Raw genomic sequence first — 18,687 nt, forward strand, 5'->3', positions numbered from 1 at the left:
AAAAAGTAGTATATACACATATATGAAACTAATTAGAGCGTTTTAATTTTAATTTTATTTAAAAGATTTGGGTTGTTGGTCATGAAATACGAACAATGTGTGCCTTGATTATCACATGAATTCTAAACAGTGCTTAAAATAAAACAAGATAAAATAATATTAATCATAAATATGTTTGTTACATTACTTTAAATATTTTTTTGTATGTTAATTTATAATAAATTTTCTAATTTTAAATATTTTACTGAAAAAAGATAATAACTTGTTCTTTTATACAAAAAATTATCAAATAAATTATTAAATAAATATGTTTCAACCATCTATATATTTTATTTTTTAAATCGTGATTCATTATTTTAATTCAAATAATTTCATATGAGTGTTAAATTGATTTTTTTTGAAAGGTAGATAACCTATTTTTGCATGATGAATTTATTGAAACTTTAATATATTTTTCTATTTTCATTTTTATTATCATTCCATGATATTGATTTTGTATTTATTTTAAATTTCTTAATTTTTCATACAAATAATATTCCTACAAAAAGTAATAAATTTTTGAATCATATAATATATTTTTGTAAAACCTATCCTTTACAAACTAATCATTAATCAGTTAAAGATCTTAAATAGGAAATGGTTACAATATCAATCAATAATTTAATTTCCATTTAAAAACGATTAGTTTTCAAACCTTTTACATTATTTTTAACAAACTGTATATTATAATTTTATTATAAAACAAAAATAAGACTTAAGAAAAAATAAAATTGAAAATACATTACAATGCAAGCTCGATTAAATTTACTATAAAGAAATATCGACTAGATAATTTGAATAAAACAACGAAAGTAAACCACGGTCATGTAAATCATATGTTGAATCTTGGATATAAACATTTTTTTCAATGAGTAAGATCGAAAATAAATTTACATACTCTTATAAAATCGACAAAAGGTAGAAAATTTTATTAATTAAGATAAAATTAATGGTCATATGAAATCCAATATGAAGAAATTTAAATGAGTATCTCTAGGTTAAAGCAGTAAGCTTTTTCAACAAAAATAAAAATTAAATACCCATAAATAAAATAAATTATGATCATTATTTTACTCTCCATTAAGGTTTATATCAAAAGATTAATTATAACCATTTTTGTTTCTTTCACTGTTAAAAAATAGAAATCTACTTTTGAAGTACTTAGTTTTGATTAAATATTTAAAGATGTACTTGCTTATTGATAAGAGCTATAATTTGGTACTCATTAATCAAAAAGTAAAATAACATTTGGTATAATAGTAAAATGGTTAATAGTTTGACTATTATTGTTATAAATTTTCTCATCTCTTATTTTAAATTATAAAGATGCAATAATTTATAATTTTAATCCTATTGAGTTTTAATTGCTTTAAATTATTTTGTTACTTTTCTTGTTTGAATTCTTATAAACCTTTTCAGAATTGTCTATTAATTTTCACTGATCTAATAATTTTAAATTAGAGTTCCGATCATGTGCAACACAAGGGAGAGTATAAAAATAAAACTTTGACAAGATTTGTGAATCAAATATATTATTAAAATATTTAATAGTTAGAATTAAATATCTTAAAGATTATACTAATTTTGTACATTTAGTGATTATTGCATATAAAAGTTCATAATTATTCCTATTATACAAATAAAAAGATAAATGAAATAATAAATTACTAATTAATCGTTACTTTAATAAACCAACATAGAAACAAAGAAGCCCCTAACAAATTACAATACAATGATATAGTACCATGCCTATAAATTAAGGCATACTGCGGAGATAAATCATTAACACATTCTACATAAAAATTATAAGCATACACATATTAAAATTATGATGATGGAGAAGAAATATGTTTCTCTTTTCATGGTTGTGATGGTTCTAGGAATGATGGTATCAAAATTTGAAGCACGTCAAATTGACGACATTACATGCCCCGAGGCTCTTTTGTCCTTGTTGCCATGTCTTCCCTTTTTGCAAGGAACTGGAGGTGCTACACCACCTAAAAACTGTTGTGATGGAGCAAATACTTTAAATCAAAAGGCCAACACCACCCCGATTCGAAGGGATGTTTGCAATTGTCTCAAACCCGCAGCATCGAGATTTGGAGTTAAACCTGACAAATCAAAACAACTACCACAACTTTGTAACATTACTCTGTCGGTTCCTTTTGATCCTAGCATTGATTGCAACACGTAAGTAATATTTCTTCATAATACTTGATATAAAAATATGAGATGCATATTTTTTATAAGAGTTTAATGTTTGAGGTAAATATTTTTATTTTTTAAATTAAAATAAATGAAAATGTTTACGTCCTTATCGCCTAAAACATACGTCTCCTCCATGAAATCAACTATGCATAGTATTATTTGATTGAATATTTAAATAATTTTATAACCATTATTTGTTTTTTGTGCAGGGTTCAATAAATCTATTTCACGGGGACGGTGTTTATCGCAAAGATATATAAAATAATTGTATTAAGAAATTCTTAATTCCATTAGTATATGTATTTTCTCTTTTTACTTAAGTTGAAGTTGTCACTCTCGTAATGTATTTTTTAAAATTATTTTGATTTAGTTATTCTCTTCTTCTTTTTGGCTATTGTCCAACACACCTAATAACTAGAAAAGATTAAAAAATAGTGTTAATTGTTAAAACTCATACATCCACATTTATGGTCTAATAGGTCATATACTAGCACTACAATTTTAAGCTTTTTAAGTTATTCTAGAAATTAAATTATAAAACTTGTTAACAAAGTCTCATTTAAATACGTGTTAAAAAGACTCAACCAAATAAAAAACTAATAAAATAAATTTAAACTACGAACATATATTTTTGTAGATAAAAGAACTAAATGATAGAAACTTAATAAAAAGATATTGTTTGTGTATAATATTTGTGCAATGATAATTTACATTGTTAATCAATTATATTTGTGAAACTGTTTAAACCATTTAAATTTAATACAATTACCTTTGAATTCATCTATAAGATTATTTTCGTGTTAATTTTCCCTTAATTCAAACCTATTTTTTTTTATATTGAATCTATTTATTTCAAATAAAGGATATTATTATATATCTATATTTTATGAGAAATCTTGTAGGACATAAACCAAACCTAGCAAAATAAATTTGTACATCCGGTTAGAACTACGTTTAAAATTAGTATTATCAACGACATATTATTGTAGTCCAAATATTTACCAATACGCACTATTCATTATTAACTTTTATGCGAAGGATTCCACCATCACTAGCTTGATGTTTTTGACTTAAAATTAAAATATAATTAGTTTTTTGAAGTTTTCCACTCTACATCTTATCATCCTAGTTGACTACATTTTCAAATATATTTTATAATATATATATTATTATTTTTGCATCTTAGAATATCTTTTGATGGAATTTTTTAATAATATTATCTTCAACAGTTAAATAGAAGGTGTCCACTAAATCCTACAACAGGGAATTATATTTTCTATGTTTATATATGTTTTATGAATGGTAAGATTTAGATCTACATAGTTCTTTAAGATCTGTTTTTGAACAATCATCATAAAAAAATTGAACCACTCTTAACTTCTCCAATCATATCGATAACCATTTTTTTGTTTTTAATCAAAAAATTTGTTACTGATCTCAAGTCTAAGTGAGTCTTATTTAACTTATCCCTCCATCATTTTAGTCATGTTGTTTTGACTTTTTTGTGATATATCAAATATAAATATTTTCCACAATATCATTCTCACCCGATTTCCCTCCCGACTACCTTGTTTATGATTAAAAAAATCATAAATTATTTTATAATACAACATGATTTTTTTTAATGAGATTAAGTTTATACCTCTAAACAACAATGGTGTAGATGTTATCAAGAGTTAAATATTATAAATATAACCACTTCAATAGTTTCACACGACTTAACGAGAAGATTATGAAAAAAAATATTTCTACAATGTTATTGCATGTATTCTTATACCATTTAAAACACTTAGTATTAAAAAGTAGTATATACACATATATGAAACTAATTAGAGCGTTTTAATTTTAATTTTATTTAAAAGATTTGGGTTGTTGGTCATGAAATACGAACAATGTGTGCTTGATTATCACATGAATTCTAAACAGTGCTTAAAATAAAACAAGATAAAATAATATTAATCATAAATATGTTTGTTACATTACTTTAAATATTTTTTTGTATGTTAATTTATAATAAATTTTCTAATTTTAAATATTTTACTGAAAAAAGATAATAACTTGTTCTTTTATACAAAAAATTATCAAATAAATTATTAAATAAATATGTTTCAACCATCTATATATTTTATTTTTTTAAATCGTGATTCATTATTTTAATTCAAATAATTTCATATGAGTGTTAAATTGATTTTTTTGAAAGGTAGATAACCTATTTTTGCATGATGAATTTATTGAAACTTTAATATATTTTTCTATTTTCATTTTTATTATCATTCCATGATATTGATTTTGTATTTATTTTAAATTTCTTAATTTTTCATACAAATAATATTCCTACAAAAAGTAATAAATTTTTGAATCATATAATATATTTTTGTAAAACCTATCCTTTACAAACTAATCATTAATCAGTTAAAGATCTTAAATAGGAAATGGTTACAATATCAATCAATAATTTAATTTCCATTTAAAAACGATTAGTTTTCAAACCTTTTACATTATTTTTAACAAACTGTATATTATAATTTTATTATAAAACAAAAATAAGACTTAAGAAAAAATAAAATTGAAAATACATTACAATGCAAGCTCGATTAAATTTACTATAAAGAAATATCGACTAGATAATTTGAATAAAACAACGAAAGTAAACCACGGTCATGTAAATCATATGTTGAATCTTGGATATAAACATTTTTTTCAATGAGTAAGATCGAAAATAAATTTACATACTCTTATAAAATCGACAAAAGGTAGAAAATTTTATTAATTAAGATAAAATTAATGGTCATATGAAATCCAATATGAAGAAATTTAAATGAGTATCTCTAGGTTAAAGCAGTAAGCTTTTTCAACAAAAATAAAAATTAAATACCCATAAATAAAATAAATTATGATCATTATTTTACTCTCCATTAAGGTTTATATCAAAAGATTAATTATAACCATTTTTGTTTCTTTCACTGTTAAAAAATAGAAATCTACTTTTGAAGTACTTAGTTTTGATTAAATATTTAAAGATGTACTTGCTTATTGATAAGAGCTATAATTTGGTACTCATTAATCAAAAAGTAAAATAACATTTGGTATAATAGTAAAATGGTTAATAGTTTGACTATTATTGTTATAAATTTTCTCATCTCTTATTTTAAATTATAAAGATGCAATAATTTATAATTTTAATCCTATTGAGTTTTAATTGCTTTAAATTATTTTGTTACTTTTCTTGTTTGAATTCTTATAAACCTTTTCAGAATTGTCTATTGATTTTCACTGATCTAATAATTTTAAATTAGAGTTCCGATCATGTGCAACACAAGGGAGAGTATAAAAATATAACTTTGACAAGATTTGTGAATCAAATATATTATTAAAATATTTAATAGTTAGAATTAAATATCTTAAAGATTATACTAATTTTGTACATTTAGTGATTATTGCATATAAAAGTTCATAATTATTCCTATTATACAAATAAAAAGATAAATGAAATAATAAATTACTAATTAATCGTTACTTTAATAAACCAACATAGAAACAAAGAAGCCCCTAACAAATTACAATACAATGATATAGTACCATGCCTATAAATTAAGGCATACTGCGGAGATAAATCATTAACACATTCTACATAAAAATTATAAGCATACACATATTAAAATTATGATGATGGAGAAGAAATATGTTTCTCTTTTCATGGTTGTGATGGTTCTAGGAATGATGGTATCAAAATTTGAAGCACGTCAAATTGACGACATTACATGCCCCGAGGCTCTTTTGTCCTTGTTGCCATGTCTTCCCTTTTTGCAAGGAACTGGAGGTGCTACACCACCTAAAAACTGTTGTGATGGAGCAAATACTTTAAATCAAAAGGCAAACACCACCCCGATTCGAAGGGATGTTTGCAATTGTCTCAAACCCGCAGCATCGAGATTTGGAGTTAAACCTGACAAATCAAAACAACTACCACAACTTTGTAACATTACTCTGTCGGTTCCTTTTGATCCTAGCATTGATTGCAACACGTAAGTAATATTTCTTCATAATACTTGATATAAAAATATGAGATGCATATTTTTTATAAGAGTTTAATGTTTGAGGTAAATATTTTTATTTTTTAAATTAAAATAAATGAAAATGTTTACGTCCTTATCGCCTAAAACATACGTCTCCTCCATGAAATCAACTATGCATAGTATTAATTGATTGAATATTTAAATAATTTTATAACCATTATTTGTTTTTTGTGCAGGGTTCAATAAATCTATTTCACGGGGACGGTGTTTATCGCAAAGATATATAAAATAATTGTATTAAGAAATTCTTAATTCCATTAGTATATGTATTTTCTCTTTTTACTTAAGTTGAAGTTGTCACTCTCGTAATGTATTTTTTAAAAATTATTTTGATTTAGTTATTCTCTTCTTCTTTTTGGCTATTGTCCAACACACCTAATAACTAGAAAAGATTAAAAAATAGTGTTAATTGTTAAAACTCATACATCCACATTTATGGTCTAATAGGTCATATACTAGCACTACAATTTTAAGCTTTTTAAGTTATTCTAGAAATTAAATTATAAAACTTGTTAACAAAGTCTCATTTAAATACGTGTTAAAAAGACTCAACCAAATAAAAAACTAATAAAATAAATTTAAACTACGAACATATATTTTTGTAGATAAAAGAACTAAATGATAGAAACTTAATAAAAAGATATTGTTTGTGTATAATATTTGTGCAATGATAATTTACATTGTTAATCAATTATATTTGTGAAACTGTTTAAACCATTTAAATTTAATACAATTACCTTTGAATTCATCTATAAGATTATTTTCGTGTTAATTTTCCCTTAATTCAAACCTATTTTTTTTATATTGAATCTATTTATTTCAAATAAAGGATATTATTATATATCTATATTTTATGAGAAATCTTGTAGGACATAAACCAAACCTAGCAAAATAAATTTGTACATCCGGTTAGAACTACGTTTAAAATTAGTATTATCAACGACATATTATTGTAGTCCAAATATTTACCAATACGCACTATTCATTATTAACTTTTATGCGAAGGATTCCACCATCACTAGCTTGATGTTTTTGACTTAAAATTAAAATATAATTAGTTTTTTGAAGTTTTCCACTCTACATCTTATCATCCTAGTTGACTACATTTTCAAATATATTTTATAATATATATATTATTATTTTTGCATCTTAGAATATCTTTTGATGGAATTTTTAATAATATTATCTTCAACAGTTAAATAGAAGGTGTCCACTAAATCCTACAACAGGGAATTATATTTTCTATGTTTATATATGTTTTATGAATGGTAAGATTTAGATCTACATAGTTCTTTAAGATCTGTTTTTGAACAATCATCATAAAAAAATTGAACCACTCTTAACTTCTCCAATCACATCGATAACCATTTTTTTGTTTTTAATCAAAAATTGAGTAATGTGGCTTGTTTTTGTAAGATATCTATATTGATATTTGTGATTTCAGGAACCAACATTTTGTTACTGATCTCAAGTCTAAGTGAGTCTTATTTAACTTATCCCTCCATCATTTTAGTCATGTTGTTTTGACTTTTTCGTGATATATCAAATATAAATATTTTCCACAATATCATTCTCACCCGATTTCCCTCCCGACTACCTTGTTTATGATTAAAAAAATCATAAATTATTTTATAATACAACATGATTTTTTTTAATGAGATTAAGTTTATACCTCTAAACAACAATGGTGTAGATGTTATCAAGAGTTAAATATTATAAATATAACCACTTCAATAGTTTCACACGACTTAACGAGAAGATTATGAAAAAAAATATTTCTACAATGTTATTGCATGTATTCTTATACCATTTAAAACACTTAGTATTAAAAAGTAGTATATACACATATATGAAACTAATTAGAGCGTTTTAATTTTAATTTTATTTAAAAGATTTGGGTTGTTGGTCATGAAATACGAACAACGTGTGTCTTGATTATCACATGAAATCTAAACGGTGCTTAAAATAAAACAAGATAAAATAATATTAATCATAAATATGTTTGTTACATTACTTTAAATATTTTTTTTGTATGTTAATTTATAATAAATTTTCTAATTTTAAATATTTTACTGAAAAAAGATAATAACTTGTTCTTTTATACAAAAAATTATCAAATAAATTATTAAATAAATATGTTTCAACCATCTATATATTTTATTTTTTTAAATCGTGATTCATTATTTTAATTCAAATAATTTCATATGAGTGTTAAATTGATTTTTTTAAAAGGTAGATAACCTATTTTTGCATGATGAATTTATTGAAACTTTAATATATTTTTCTATTTTCATTTTTATTATCATTTCATGATATTGATTTTGTATTTATTTTAAATTTCTTAATTTTTCATACAAATAATATTCCTACAAAAAGTAATAAATTTTTGAATCATATAATATATTTTTGTAAAACCTATCCTTTACAAACTAATCATTAATCAGTTAAAGATCTTAAATAGGAAATGGTTACAATATCAATCAATAATTTAATTTCCATTTAAAAACGATTAGTTTTCAAACCTTTTACATTATTTTTAACAAACTGTATATTATAATTTTATTATAAAACAAAAATAAGACTTAAGAAAAAATAAAATTGAAAATACATTACAATGCAAGCTCGATTAAATTTACTATAAAGAAATATCGACTAGATAATTTGAATAAAACAACGAAAGTAAACCACGGTCATGTAAATCATATGTTGAATCTTGGATATAAACATTTTTTTCAATGAGTAAGATCGAAAATAAATTTACATACTCTTATAAAATCGACAAAAGGTAGAAAATTTTATTAATTAAGATAAAATTAATGGTCATATGAAATCCAATATGAAGAAATTTAAATGAGTATCTCTAGGTTAAAGCAGTAAGCTTTTTCAACAAAAATAAAAATTAAATACCCATAAATAAAATAAATTATGATCATTATTTTACTCTCCATTAAGATTTAAGAGTATCTCTAGGTCAAAAGATTAATTATAACCATTTTTGTTTCTTTCACTGTTAAAAAATAGAAATCTACTTTTGAAGTACTTAGTTTTGATTAAATATTTAAAGATGTACTTGCTTATTGATAAGAGCTATAATTTGGTACTCATTAATCAAAAAGTAAAATAACATTTGGTATAATAGTAAAATGGTTAATAGTTTGACTATTATTGTTATAAATTTTCTTATCTCTTATTTTAAATTATAAAGATGCAATAATTTATAATTTTAATCCTTTGAGTTTTAATTGCTTTAAATTATTTTGTTACTTTTCTTGTTTGAATTCTTATAAACCTTTTCAGAATTGTCTATTAATTTTCACTGATCTAATAATTTTAAATTAGAGTTCCGATCATGTGCAACACAAGGGAGAGTATAAAAATATAACTTTGACAAGATTTGTGAATCAAATATATTATTAAAATATTTAATAGTTAGAATTAAATATCTTAAAGATTATACTAATTTTGTACATTTAGTGATTATTGCATATAAAAGTTCATAATTATTCCTATTATACAAATAAAAAGATAAATGAAATAATAAATTACTAATTAATCGTTACTTTAATAAACCAACATAGAAACAAAGAAGCCCCTAACAAATTACAATACAATGATATAGTACCATGCCTATAAATTAAGGCATACTGCGGAGATAAATCATTAACACATTCTACATAAAAATTATAAGCATACACATATTAAAATTATGATGATGGAGAAGAAATATGTTTCTCTTTTCATGGTTGTGGTGGTTCTAGGAATGATGGTATCAAAATTTGAAGCACGTCAAATTGACGACATTACATGCCCCGAGGCTCTTTTGTCCTTGTTGCCATGTCTTCCCTTTTTGCAAGGAACTGGAGGTGCTACACCACCTAAAAACTGTTGTGATGGAGCAAATAGTTTAAATCAAAAGGCAAACACCACCCCGATTCGAAGGGATGTTTGCAATTGTCTCAAACCCGCAGCATCGAGATTTGGAGTTAAACTTGACAAATCAAAACAACTACCACAACTTTGTAACATTACTCTGTCGGTTCCTTTTGATCCTAGCATTGATTGCAACACGTAAGTAATATTTCTTCATAATACTTGATATAAAAATATGAGATGCATATTTTTTATAAGAGTTTAATGTTTGAGGTAAATATTTTTATTTTTTAAATTAAAATAAATGAAAATGTTTACGTCCTTATCGCCTAAAACATACGTCTCCTCCATGAAATCAACTATGCATAGTATTAATTGATTGAATATTTAAATAATTTTATCACCATTATTTGTTTTTTGTGCAGGGTTCAATAAATCTATTTCACGGGGACGGTGTTTATCGCAAAGATATATAAAAATAATTGTATTAAGAAATTCTTAATTCCATTAGTATATGTATTTTCTCTTTTTACTTAAGTTGAAGTTGTCACTCTCGTAATGTATTTTTTAAAAATTATTTTGATTTAGTTATTCTCTTCTTCTTTTTGGCTATTATCCAACACACCTAATAATTAGAAAAGATTAAAAAATAGTGTTAATTGTTAAAACTCATACATCCACATTTATGGTCTAATAGGTCATATACTAGCACTACAATTTTAAGCTTTTTAAGTTATTCTAGAAATTAAATTATAAAACTTGTTAACAAAGTCTCATTTAAATACGTGTTAAAAAGACTCAACCAAATAAAAAACTAATAAAATAAATTTAAACTACGAACATATATTTTTGTAGATAAAAGAACTAAATGATAGAAACTTAATAAAAAGATATTGTTTGTGTATAATATTTGTGCAATGATAATTTACATTGTTAATCAATTATATTTGTGAAACTGTTTAAACCATTTAAATTTAATACAATTACCTTTGAATTCATCTATAAGATTATTTTCGTGTTTATTTTCCCTTAATTCAAACCTTTTTTTTTATATTGAATCAATTTATTTTAAATAAAGGATATTATTATATATCTATATTTTATGAGAAATCTTGTAGGACATAAACCAAACCTAGCAAAATAAATTTGTACATCCGGTTAGAACTACGTTTAAAATTAGTATTATCAACGACATATTATTGTAGTCCAAATATTTACCAATACGCACTATTCATTATTAACTTTTATGCGAAGGATTCCACCATCACTAGCTTGATGTTTTTGACTTAAAATTAAAATATAATTAGTTTTTTGAAGTTTTCCACTCTACATCTTATCATCCTAGTTGACTACATTTTCAAATATATTTTATAATATATATATTATTATTTTTGCATCTTAGAATATCTTTTGATGGAATTTTTTAATAATATTATCTTCAACAGTTAAATAGAAGGTGTCCACTAAATCCTACAACAGGGAATTATATTTTCTATGTTTATATATGTTTTATGAATGGTAAGATTTAGATCTACATAGTTCTTTAAGATCTGTTTTTGAACAATCATCATAAAAAAATTGAACCACTCTTAACTTCTCCAATCACATCGATAACCATTTTTTTGTTTTTAATCAAAAATTGAGTAATGTGGCTTGTTTTTGTAAGATATCTATATTGATATTTGTGATTTCAGGAACCAACATTTTGTTACTGATCTCAAGTCTAAGTGAGTCTTATTTAACTTATCCCTCCATCATTTTAGTCATGTTGTTTTGACTTTTTTGTGATATATCAAATATAAATATTTTCCACAATATCATTCTCACCCGATTTCCCTCCCGACTACCTTGTTTATGATTAAAAAAATCATAAATTATTTTATAATACAACATGATTTTTTTTAATGAGATTAAGTTTATACCTCTAAACAACAATGGTGTAGATGTTATCAAGAGTTAAATATTATAAATATAACCACTTCAATAGTTTCACACGACTTAACGAGAAGATTATGAAAAAAAATATTTCTACAATGTTATTGCATGTATTCTTATACCATTTAAAACACTTAGTATTAAAAAGTAGTATATACACATATATGAAACTAATTAGAGCATTTTAATTTTAATTTTATTTAAAAGATTTGGGTTGTTGGTCATGAAATACGAACAATGTGTGTCTTGATTGTCACATGAATTCTAAACAGTGCTTAAAATAAAACAAGATAAAATAATATTAATCGTAAATATGTTTGTTACATTACTTTAAATATTTTTTTGTATGTTAATTTATAATGAATTTTCTAATTTTAAATATTTTACTGAAAAAAGATAATAACTTGTTCTTTTATACAAAAAATTATCAAATAAATTATTAAATAAATATGTTTCAACCATCTATATATTTTATTTTTTTAAATCGTGATTCATTATTTTAATTCAAATAATTTCATATGAGTGTTAAATTGATTTTTTTGAAAGGTAGATAACCTATTTTTGCATGATGAATTTATTGAAACTTTAATATATTTTTCTATTTTCATTTTTATTATCATTTCATGATATTGATTTTGTATTTATTTTAAATTTCTTAATTTTTCATACAAATAATATTCCTACAAAAAGTAATAAATTTTTGAATCATATAATATATTTTTGTAAAACCTATCCTTTACAAACTAATCATTAATCAGTTAAAGATCTTAAATAGGAAATGGTTACAATATCAATCAATAATTTAATTTCCATTTAAAAACGATTAGTTTTCAAACCTTTTACATTATTTTAACAAACTGTATATTATAATTTTATTATAAAACAAAAATAAGACTTAAGAAAAAATAAAATTGAAAATACATTACAATGCAAGCTCGATTAAATTTACTATAAAGAAATATCGACTAGATAATTTGAATAAAACAACGAAAGTAAACCACGGTCATGTAAATCATATGTTGAATCTTGGATATAAACATTTTTTTCAATGAGTAAGATCGAAAATAAATTTACATACTCTTATAAAATCGACAAAAGGTAGAAAATTTTATTAATTAAGATAAAATTAATGGTCATATGAAATCCAATATGAAGAAATTTAAATGAGTATCTCTAGGTTAAAGCAGTAAGCTTTTTCAACAAAAATAAAAATTAAATACCCATAAATAAAATAAATTATGATCATTATTTTACTCTCCATTAAGGTTTATATCAAAAGATTAATTATAACCATTTTTGTTTCTTTCACTGTTAAAAAATAGAAATCTACTTTTGAAGTACTTAGTTTTGATTAAATATTTAAAGATGTACTTGCTTATTGATAAGAGCTATAATTTGGTACTCATTAATCAAAAAGTAAAATAACATTTGGTATAATAGTAAAATTGTTAATAGTTTGACTATTATTGTTATAAATTTTCTTATCTCTTATTTTAAATTATAAAGATGCAATAATTTATAATTTTAATCCTTTTGAGTTTTAATTGCTTTAAATTATTTTGTTACTTTTCTTGTTTGAATTCTTATAAACCTTTTCAGAATTGTCTATTAATTTTCACTGATCTAATAATTTTAAATTAGAGTTCCGATCATGTGCAACACAAGGGAGAGTATAAAAATATAACTTTGACAAGATTTGTGAATCAAATATATTATTAAAATATTTAATAGTTAGAATTAAATATCTTAAAGATTATACTAATTTTGTACATTTAGTGATTATTGCATATAAAAGTTCATAATTATTCCTATTATACAAATAAAAAGATAAATGAAATAATAAATTACTAATTAATCGTTACTTTAATAAACCAACATAGAAACAAAGAAGCCCCTAACAAATTACAATACAATGATATAGTACCATGCCTATAAATTAAGGCATACTGCGGAGATAAATCATTAACACATTCTACATAAAAATTATAAGCATACACATATTAAAATTATGATGATGGAGAAGAAATATGTTTCTCTTTTCATGGTTGTGATGGTTCTAGGAATGATGGTATCAAAATTTGAAGCACGTCAAATTGACGACATTACATGCCCCGAGGCTCTTTTGTCCTTGTTGCCATGTCTTCCCTTTTTGCAAGGAACTGGAGGTGCTACACCACCTAAAAACTGTTGTGATGGAGCAAATAGTTTAAATCAAAAGGCCAACACCACCCCGATTCGAAGGGATGTTTGCAATTGTCTCAAACCCGCAGCATCGAGATTTGGAGTTAAACCTGACAAATCAAAACAACTACCACAACTTTGTAACATTACTCTGTCGGTTCCTTTTGATCCTAGCATTGATTGCAACACGTAAGTAATATTTCTTCATAATACTTGATATAAAAATATGAGATGCATATTTTTTATAAGAGTTTAATGTTTGAGGTAAATATTTTTATTTTTTAAATTAAAATAAATGAAAATGTTTACGTCCTTATCGCCTAAAACATACGTCTCCTCCATGAAATCAACGATGCATAGTATTATTTGATTGAATATTTAAATAATTTTATAACCATTATTTGTTTTTTGTGCAGGGTTCAATAAATCTATTTCACGGGGACGGTGTTTATCGCAAAGATATATAAAATAATTGTATTAAGAAATTCTTAATTCCATTAGTATATGTATTTTCTCTTTTTACTTAAGTTGAAGTTGTCACTCTCGTAATGTATTTTTTAAAAATTATTTTGATTTAGTTATTCTCTTCTTCTTTTTGGCTATTGTCCAACACACCTAGTAATTAGAAAAGATTAAAAAATAGTGTTAATTGTTAAAACTCATACATCCACATTTATGGTCTAATAGGTCATATACTAGCACTACAATTTTAAGCTTTTTAAGTTATTCTAGAAATTAAATCATAAAACTTGTTAACAAAGTCTCATTTAAATACGTGTTAAAAAGACTCAACCAAATAAAAAACTAATAAAATAAATTTAAACTACGAACATATATTTTTGTAGATAAAAGAACTAAATGATAGAAACTTAATAAAAAGATATTGTTTGTGTATAATATTTGTGCAATGATAATTTACATTGTTAATCAATTATATTTGTGAAACTGTTTAAACCATTTAAATTTAATATAATTACCTTTGAATTCATCTATAAGATTATTTTCGTGTTAATTTTCCCTTAATTCAAACCTATTTTTTTTTATATTGAATCAATTTATTTTAAATAAAGGATATTATTATATATCTATCTTTTATGAGAAATCTTGTAGGACATAAACCAAACCTAGCAAAATAAATTTGTACATCCGGTTAGAACTACGTTTAAAATTATTATTATCAACGACATATTATTGTAGTCCAAATATTTACCAATACGCACTATTCATTATTAACTTTTATGCGAAGGATTCCACCATCACTAGCTTGATGTTTTTGACTTAAAATTAAAATATAATTAGTTTTCACTACGCCAAAAATTGGAATAGACAGCGCACCTTAGAGGGCGCTTTATTACAAAAGCGCCCTCTAAAGTGAAGCGAAAAATAAGGAGCAATAGACAGCGCACTTTAGAGGGCGCTTTTGTAATAAAGCGTCCTCTAAGGTGAAGCGAAAAAATAAGGAGGAGATAGAGGGACAAAAATACATGGCGCTTTTAATAAAGCGCTGTTATAAGTCCATGTGCATTTCCAGCTTATAGAGCGCTTCTGGAAAGCCTTAGAGAGAGCTTTCATAAGCGCCCTCTTAGGCCCCCTTTAGAGGGCGCTTTGTTTCCACAAGCGCCCTCTAAGGTGAAACGAAAAAATAAGGAGGAGATAGAGGGACAACAATACATGGCGCTTTATAGAAAGCGCCCTCTAAGGTTACCCTTAGAGGGCGCTTTTAATAAAGCGCTGTTATAAGTCCACGTGCATTTCTAGCTTATAAAGCGCTTCTAGAAAGCCTTAGAGAGTGCTTTCATAAGCGCCCTCTTAGGGCCCCTTTAGAGGGCGCTTTTTTTCCACAAGCGCCCTCTAATGTCCCCTTTAGTAAACATTAAAATTATAACATACTGCGCGTTTTGTTATTTCACTATCTGTTATTAGCGTTCTTTTTCACGTTAGGGTTCTGAGGCGTTTTCCTTCCACCTCTGTTAGATCTACATGCGCGTTTCCTCCTTCTACCAATCAAAGGTACACGCTTTTCCCAATTACTGTTTTATGTTATTGCTTTGTTTTAGCTTTGCCCAATTTCTGTTTTACCTTATTACTGCGCGTTTCCTCCTTCTACGTTTGTTTCGACCATGATAGCGGATGCACTAGGAAATTGACGGTTGGTTTTTAGTGACCATGATTGCGGATGCAATGGGTTATACGACCTATGAAACATCTGATTTTGTGTCAACACCAGTATCATTAGAAACCTAGGTCCGAATGTGTTTGAACTCTTCTGAAATTGTTTTTTATTTATTCTAATTAGTAATGGATAATACATGGATGTCTTTCAATCGATTGTCGAGAGAGTACGAGAATGGGGTATCAGAATTCGTTAAGTTTGCCGTTGCGCACGTCGAAGACCCCAGTAGAATGATATGTCCTTGCTTGGGTTGTTGTTATGGGAAACGGGTTGACGCAGTTCAGTTGACATCGCATCTAATGAGGCATGGAATTGATCGAAGTTATACATGTTGGAATTTGCATGGTGAGAAAAGTAACGAGAATGTTGAACCGGGGGATAGTACGACCTATGCCTCAAACTATAGTGGCGCAGATACATACGATTGTGATCGAGTTGAAGAGATTGCAGAAGCACTTGAAGGAGATCTTAAGGATTGTCCCGAAATGTTTGAGAGGTTGGTAAGTGATGCAGAGAAACCTTTGTATGATGGTTGCACTAAATTCACAAGATTGTCTGCGGTATTAAAGTTGTACAACTTAAAGGCGGGCAATGGGTGGTCGGATAAAAGTTTCACAGAGTTATTAGCCCTTTTGAAAGATATGCTTCCTGAGGATAATGTTCTTCCCAATCGAACATATGAGACCAAAAAGATGTTGTGCTCTATTGGCATGAGCTATGATAAGATACATGCATGTCCAAACGATTGCGTTTTGTTTCGAAATGAGTATGCATCGTTAAATGAGTGTCCTAAATGCGGTGTCTCGCGATATAAGAACAAGTTGTCTCCAGCAAAGGTCTTGTGGTATTTTCCTGTTATTCCGAGATTTAGACGCATGTTTCGTAGTGAAACCGATTCAAGACACTTGACCTGGCATGCAGATGAAAGAATTATAGATGGAAAGTATCGACATCCGGCAGATTCACCACAGTGGTTGAAAATTGATAATGATTATCCTGAATTTGGAGAAGAATCAAGAAACCTTTGCTTGGCATTATCTACTGATGGAATGAACCCACACGGTATCCAGAGTATCTCACACAGTACATGGCCTGTGATTATTATGATTTATAACCTACCTCCATGGCTATGTATGAAGCGTAAGTACATGATGTTGTCTATGTTGATTTCTGGACCTAAACAACCAGGGAATGACATAGACGTGTACTTGAAGCCCTTAATCGAAGACTTAAAGATTTTGTGGGAGACCGGTGTGGAGGTTTATGATGGATATAGGAAAGAAAGTTTCAACTTGAGGGCGATGTTGTTTGGCACAATTAATGATTTTCCAGCATACGGAAATCTATCAGGGTATAGCATAAAAGGTCAATGTGCGTGTCCTGTTTGTGAAGATAAAACAGATTGGAAGCGCTTGGAGTTTGGTCAGAAGAATGTCTTTCTCGGTCATCGGAGATTCTTAAATTCAAATCATCACTACCGTGGATGGAGAAAGGCGTTCAATGGAGAGACAGAACAAGGCAGAGCTCCACCTATATTGACGGGTGATCAAATTTTTGAAAAGGTGAAAGATTTGGATACTCAGTTTGGCAAGCCTTTTGCCCACACACTTGTCAAAAGTGGGTGGAAGAAGAGGTCAGTTTTTTTTGAATTGCCGTATTGGAAGTCCTTGTATGTGAGACATTTTCTTGATGTTATGCATATTTAAAAAAATGTATTTGAAAGTGTTATTGGCACGTTACTCAATATACAAGGAAAGTCTAAGGATGGCCTTAAGGCAAGAAAGGACTTGATAGCGATGGGAATAAGAACTGAATTAGGACCCTTGAAGAAAGGAAAACGAACATATCCACCGCCTGCTGCTTATACTCTATCTAGAAAGGAGAAAAAAACATTGTGTAAGTTTCTAAGTGAAGTTAAAGTTCCAGAAGGGTACTCTTCAGATATTAGAAGACTTGTGTCTATGAAAGACCTCAAGTTAAAGAGTTTAAAGACCCATGATTGCCATGTTATAATGGAACATTTTCTCCCAATAGGTATACGTTCTATTCTTCCAGAAAAAGTAAGAAGCTCTATAACTAAGTTGTGTTCTTTCTTCAAGTCAATTTGCAGTAAGGTGATCAATCCTGCGATCTTACCAATGTTGCAAAAAGAAATCGTTATTACTTTGTGTGAGCTTGAAATGTTTTTTCCTCCATCATTTTTTG

General features: G+C 26.1%; 4 protein-coding genes across 4 annotated transcripts; all 4 read left to right on the forward strand.

The window, feature by feature from the left end:
• Positions 1 to 1,873: 1,873 nt before the first annotated feature.
• Positions 1,874 to 2,466, forward strand: LOC127080988 (non-specific lipid-transfer protein 1-like). The gene is made up of 2 exons (XM_051021273.1): positions 1,874 to 2,229; positions 2,457 to 2,466. Exons 1-2 carry the CDS (start codon positions 1,874 to 1,876, stop codon positions 2,464 to 2,466), a joined length of 366 nt encoding a protein of 121 aa, XP_050877230.1.
• A 3,450-nt stretch (positions 2,467 to 5,916) lies between these two features.
• On the forward strand, positions 5,917 to 6,509 carry LOC127080989 (non-specific lipid-transfer protein 1-like). Its single transcript, XM_051021274.1, has 2 exons — positions 5,917 to 6,272; positions 6,500 to 6,509. The coding sequence occupies exons 1-2, from the start codon at positions 5,917 to 5,919 to the stop codon at positions 6,507 to 6,509; spliced, it is 366 nt and encodes a 121-aa protein (XP_050877231.1).
• Positions 6,510 to 10,035: 3,526 nt separating this feature from the next.
• Positions 10,036 to 10,628, forward strand: LOC127080990 (non-specific lipid-transfer protein 1-like). Its single transcript, XM_051021275.1, has 2 exons — positions 10,036 to 10,391; positions 10,619 to 10,628. The coding sequence occupies exons 1-2, from the start codon at positions 10,036 to 10,038 to the stop codon at positions 10,626 to 10,628; spliced, it is 366 nt and encodes a 121-aa protein (XP_050877232.1).
• Positions 10,629 to 14,142: 3,514 nt separating this feature from the next.
• On the forward strand, positions 14,143 to 14,735 carry LOC127080991 (non-specific lipid-transfer protein 1-like). Its single transcript, XM_051021276.1, has 2 exons — positions 14,143 to 14,498; positions 14,726 to 14,735. Exons 1-2 carry the CDS (start codon positions 14,143 to 14,145, stop codon positions 14,733 to 14,735), a joined length of 366 nt encoding a protein of 121 aa, XP_050877233.1.
• The last annotated feature ends 3,952 nt before the right edge of the window (positions 14,736 to 18,687 follow it).

The sequence above is a fragment of the Lathyrus oleraceus genome, chromosome 5 (genome assembly GCF_024323335.1).
Source record: "Lathyrus oleraceus cultivar Zhongwan6 chromosome 5, CAAS_Psat_ZW6_1.0, whole genome shotgun sequence".
NCBI lineage: Eukaryota > Viridiplantae > Streptophyta > Magnoliopsida > Fabales > Fabaceae > Lathyrus > Lathyrus oleraceus.

What these genes read in the sequence shown, in the direction of transcription:
- LOC127080988 (XM_051021273.1), top strand. Translation starts at nt 1,874, where the DNA reads ATGGAGAAGAAATATGTTTCTCTTTTCATGGTTGTGATGGTTCTAGGA.
- LOC127080989 (XM_051021274.1), top strand. Translation starts at nt 5,917, where the DNA reads ATGGAGAAGAAATATGTTTCTCTTTTCATGGTTGTGATGGTTCTAGGA.
- LOC127080990 (XM_051021275.1), top strand. Translation starts at nt 10,036, where the DNA reads ATGGAGAAGAAATATGTTTCTCTTTTCATGGTTGTGGTGGTTCTAGGA.
- LOC127080991 (XM_051021276.1), top strand. Translation starts at nt 14,143, where the DNA reads ATGGAGAAGAAATATGTTTCTCTTTTCATGGTTGTGATGGTTCTAGGA.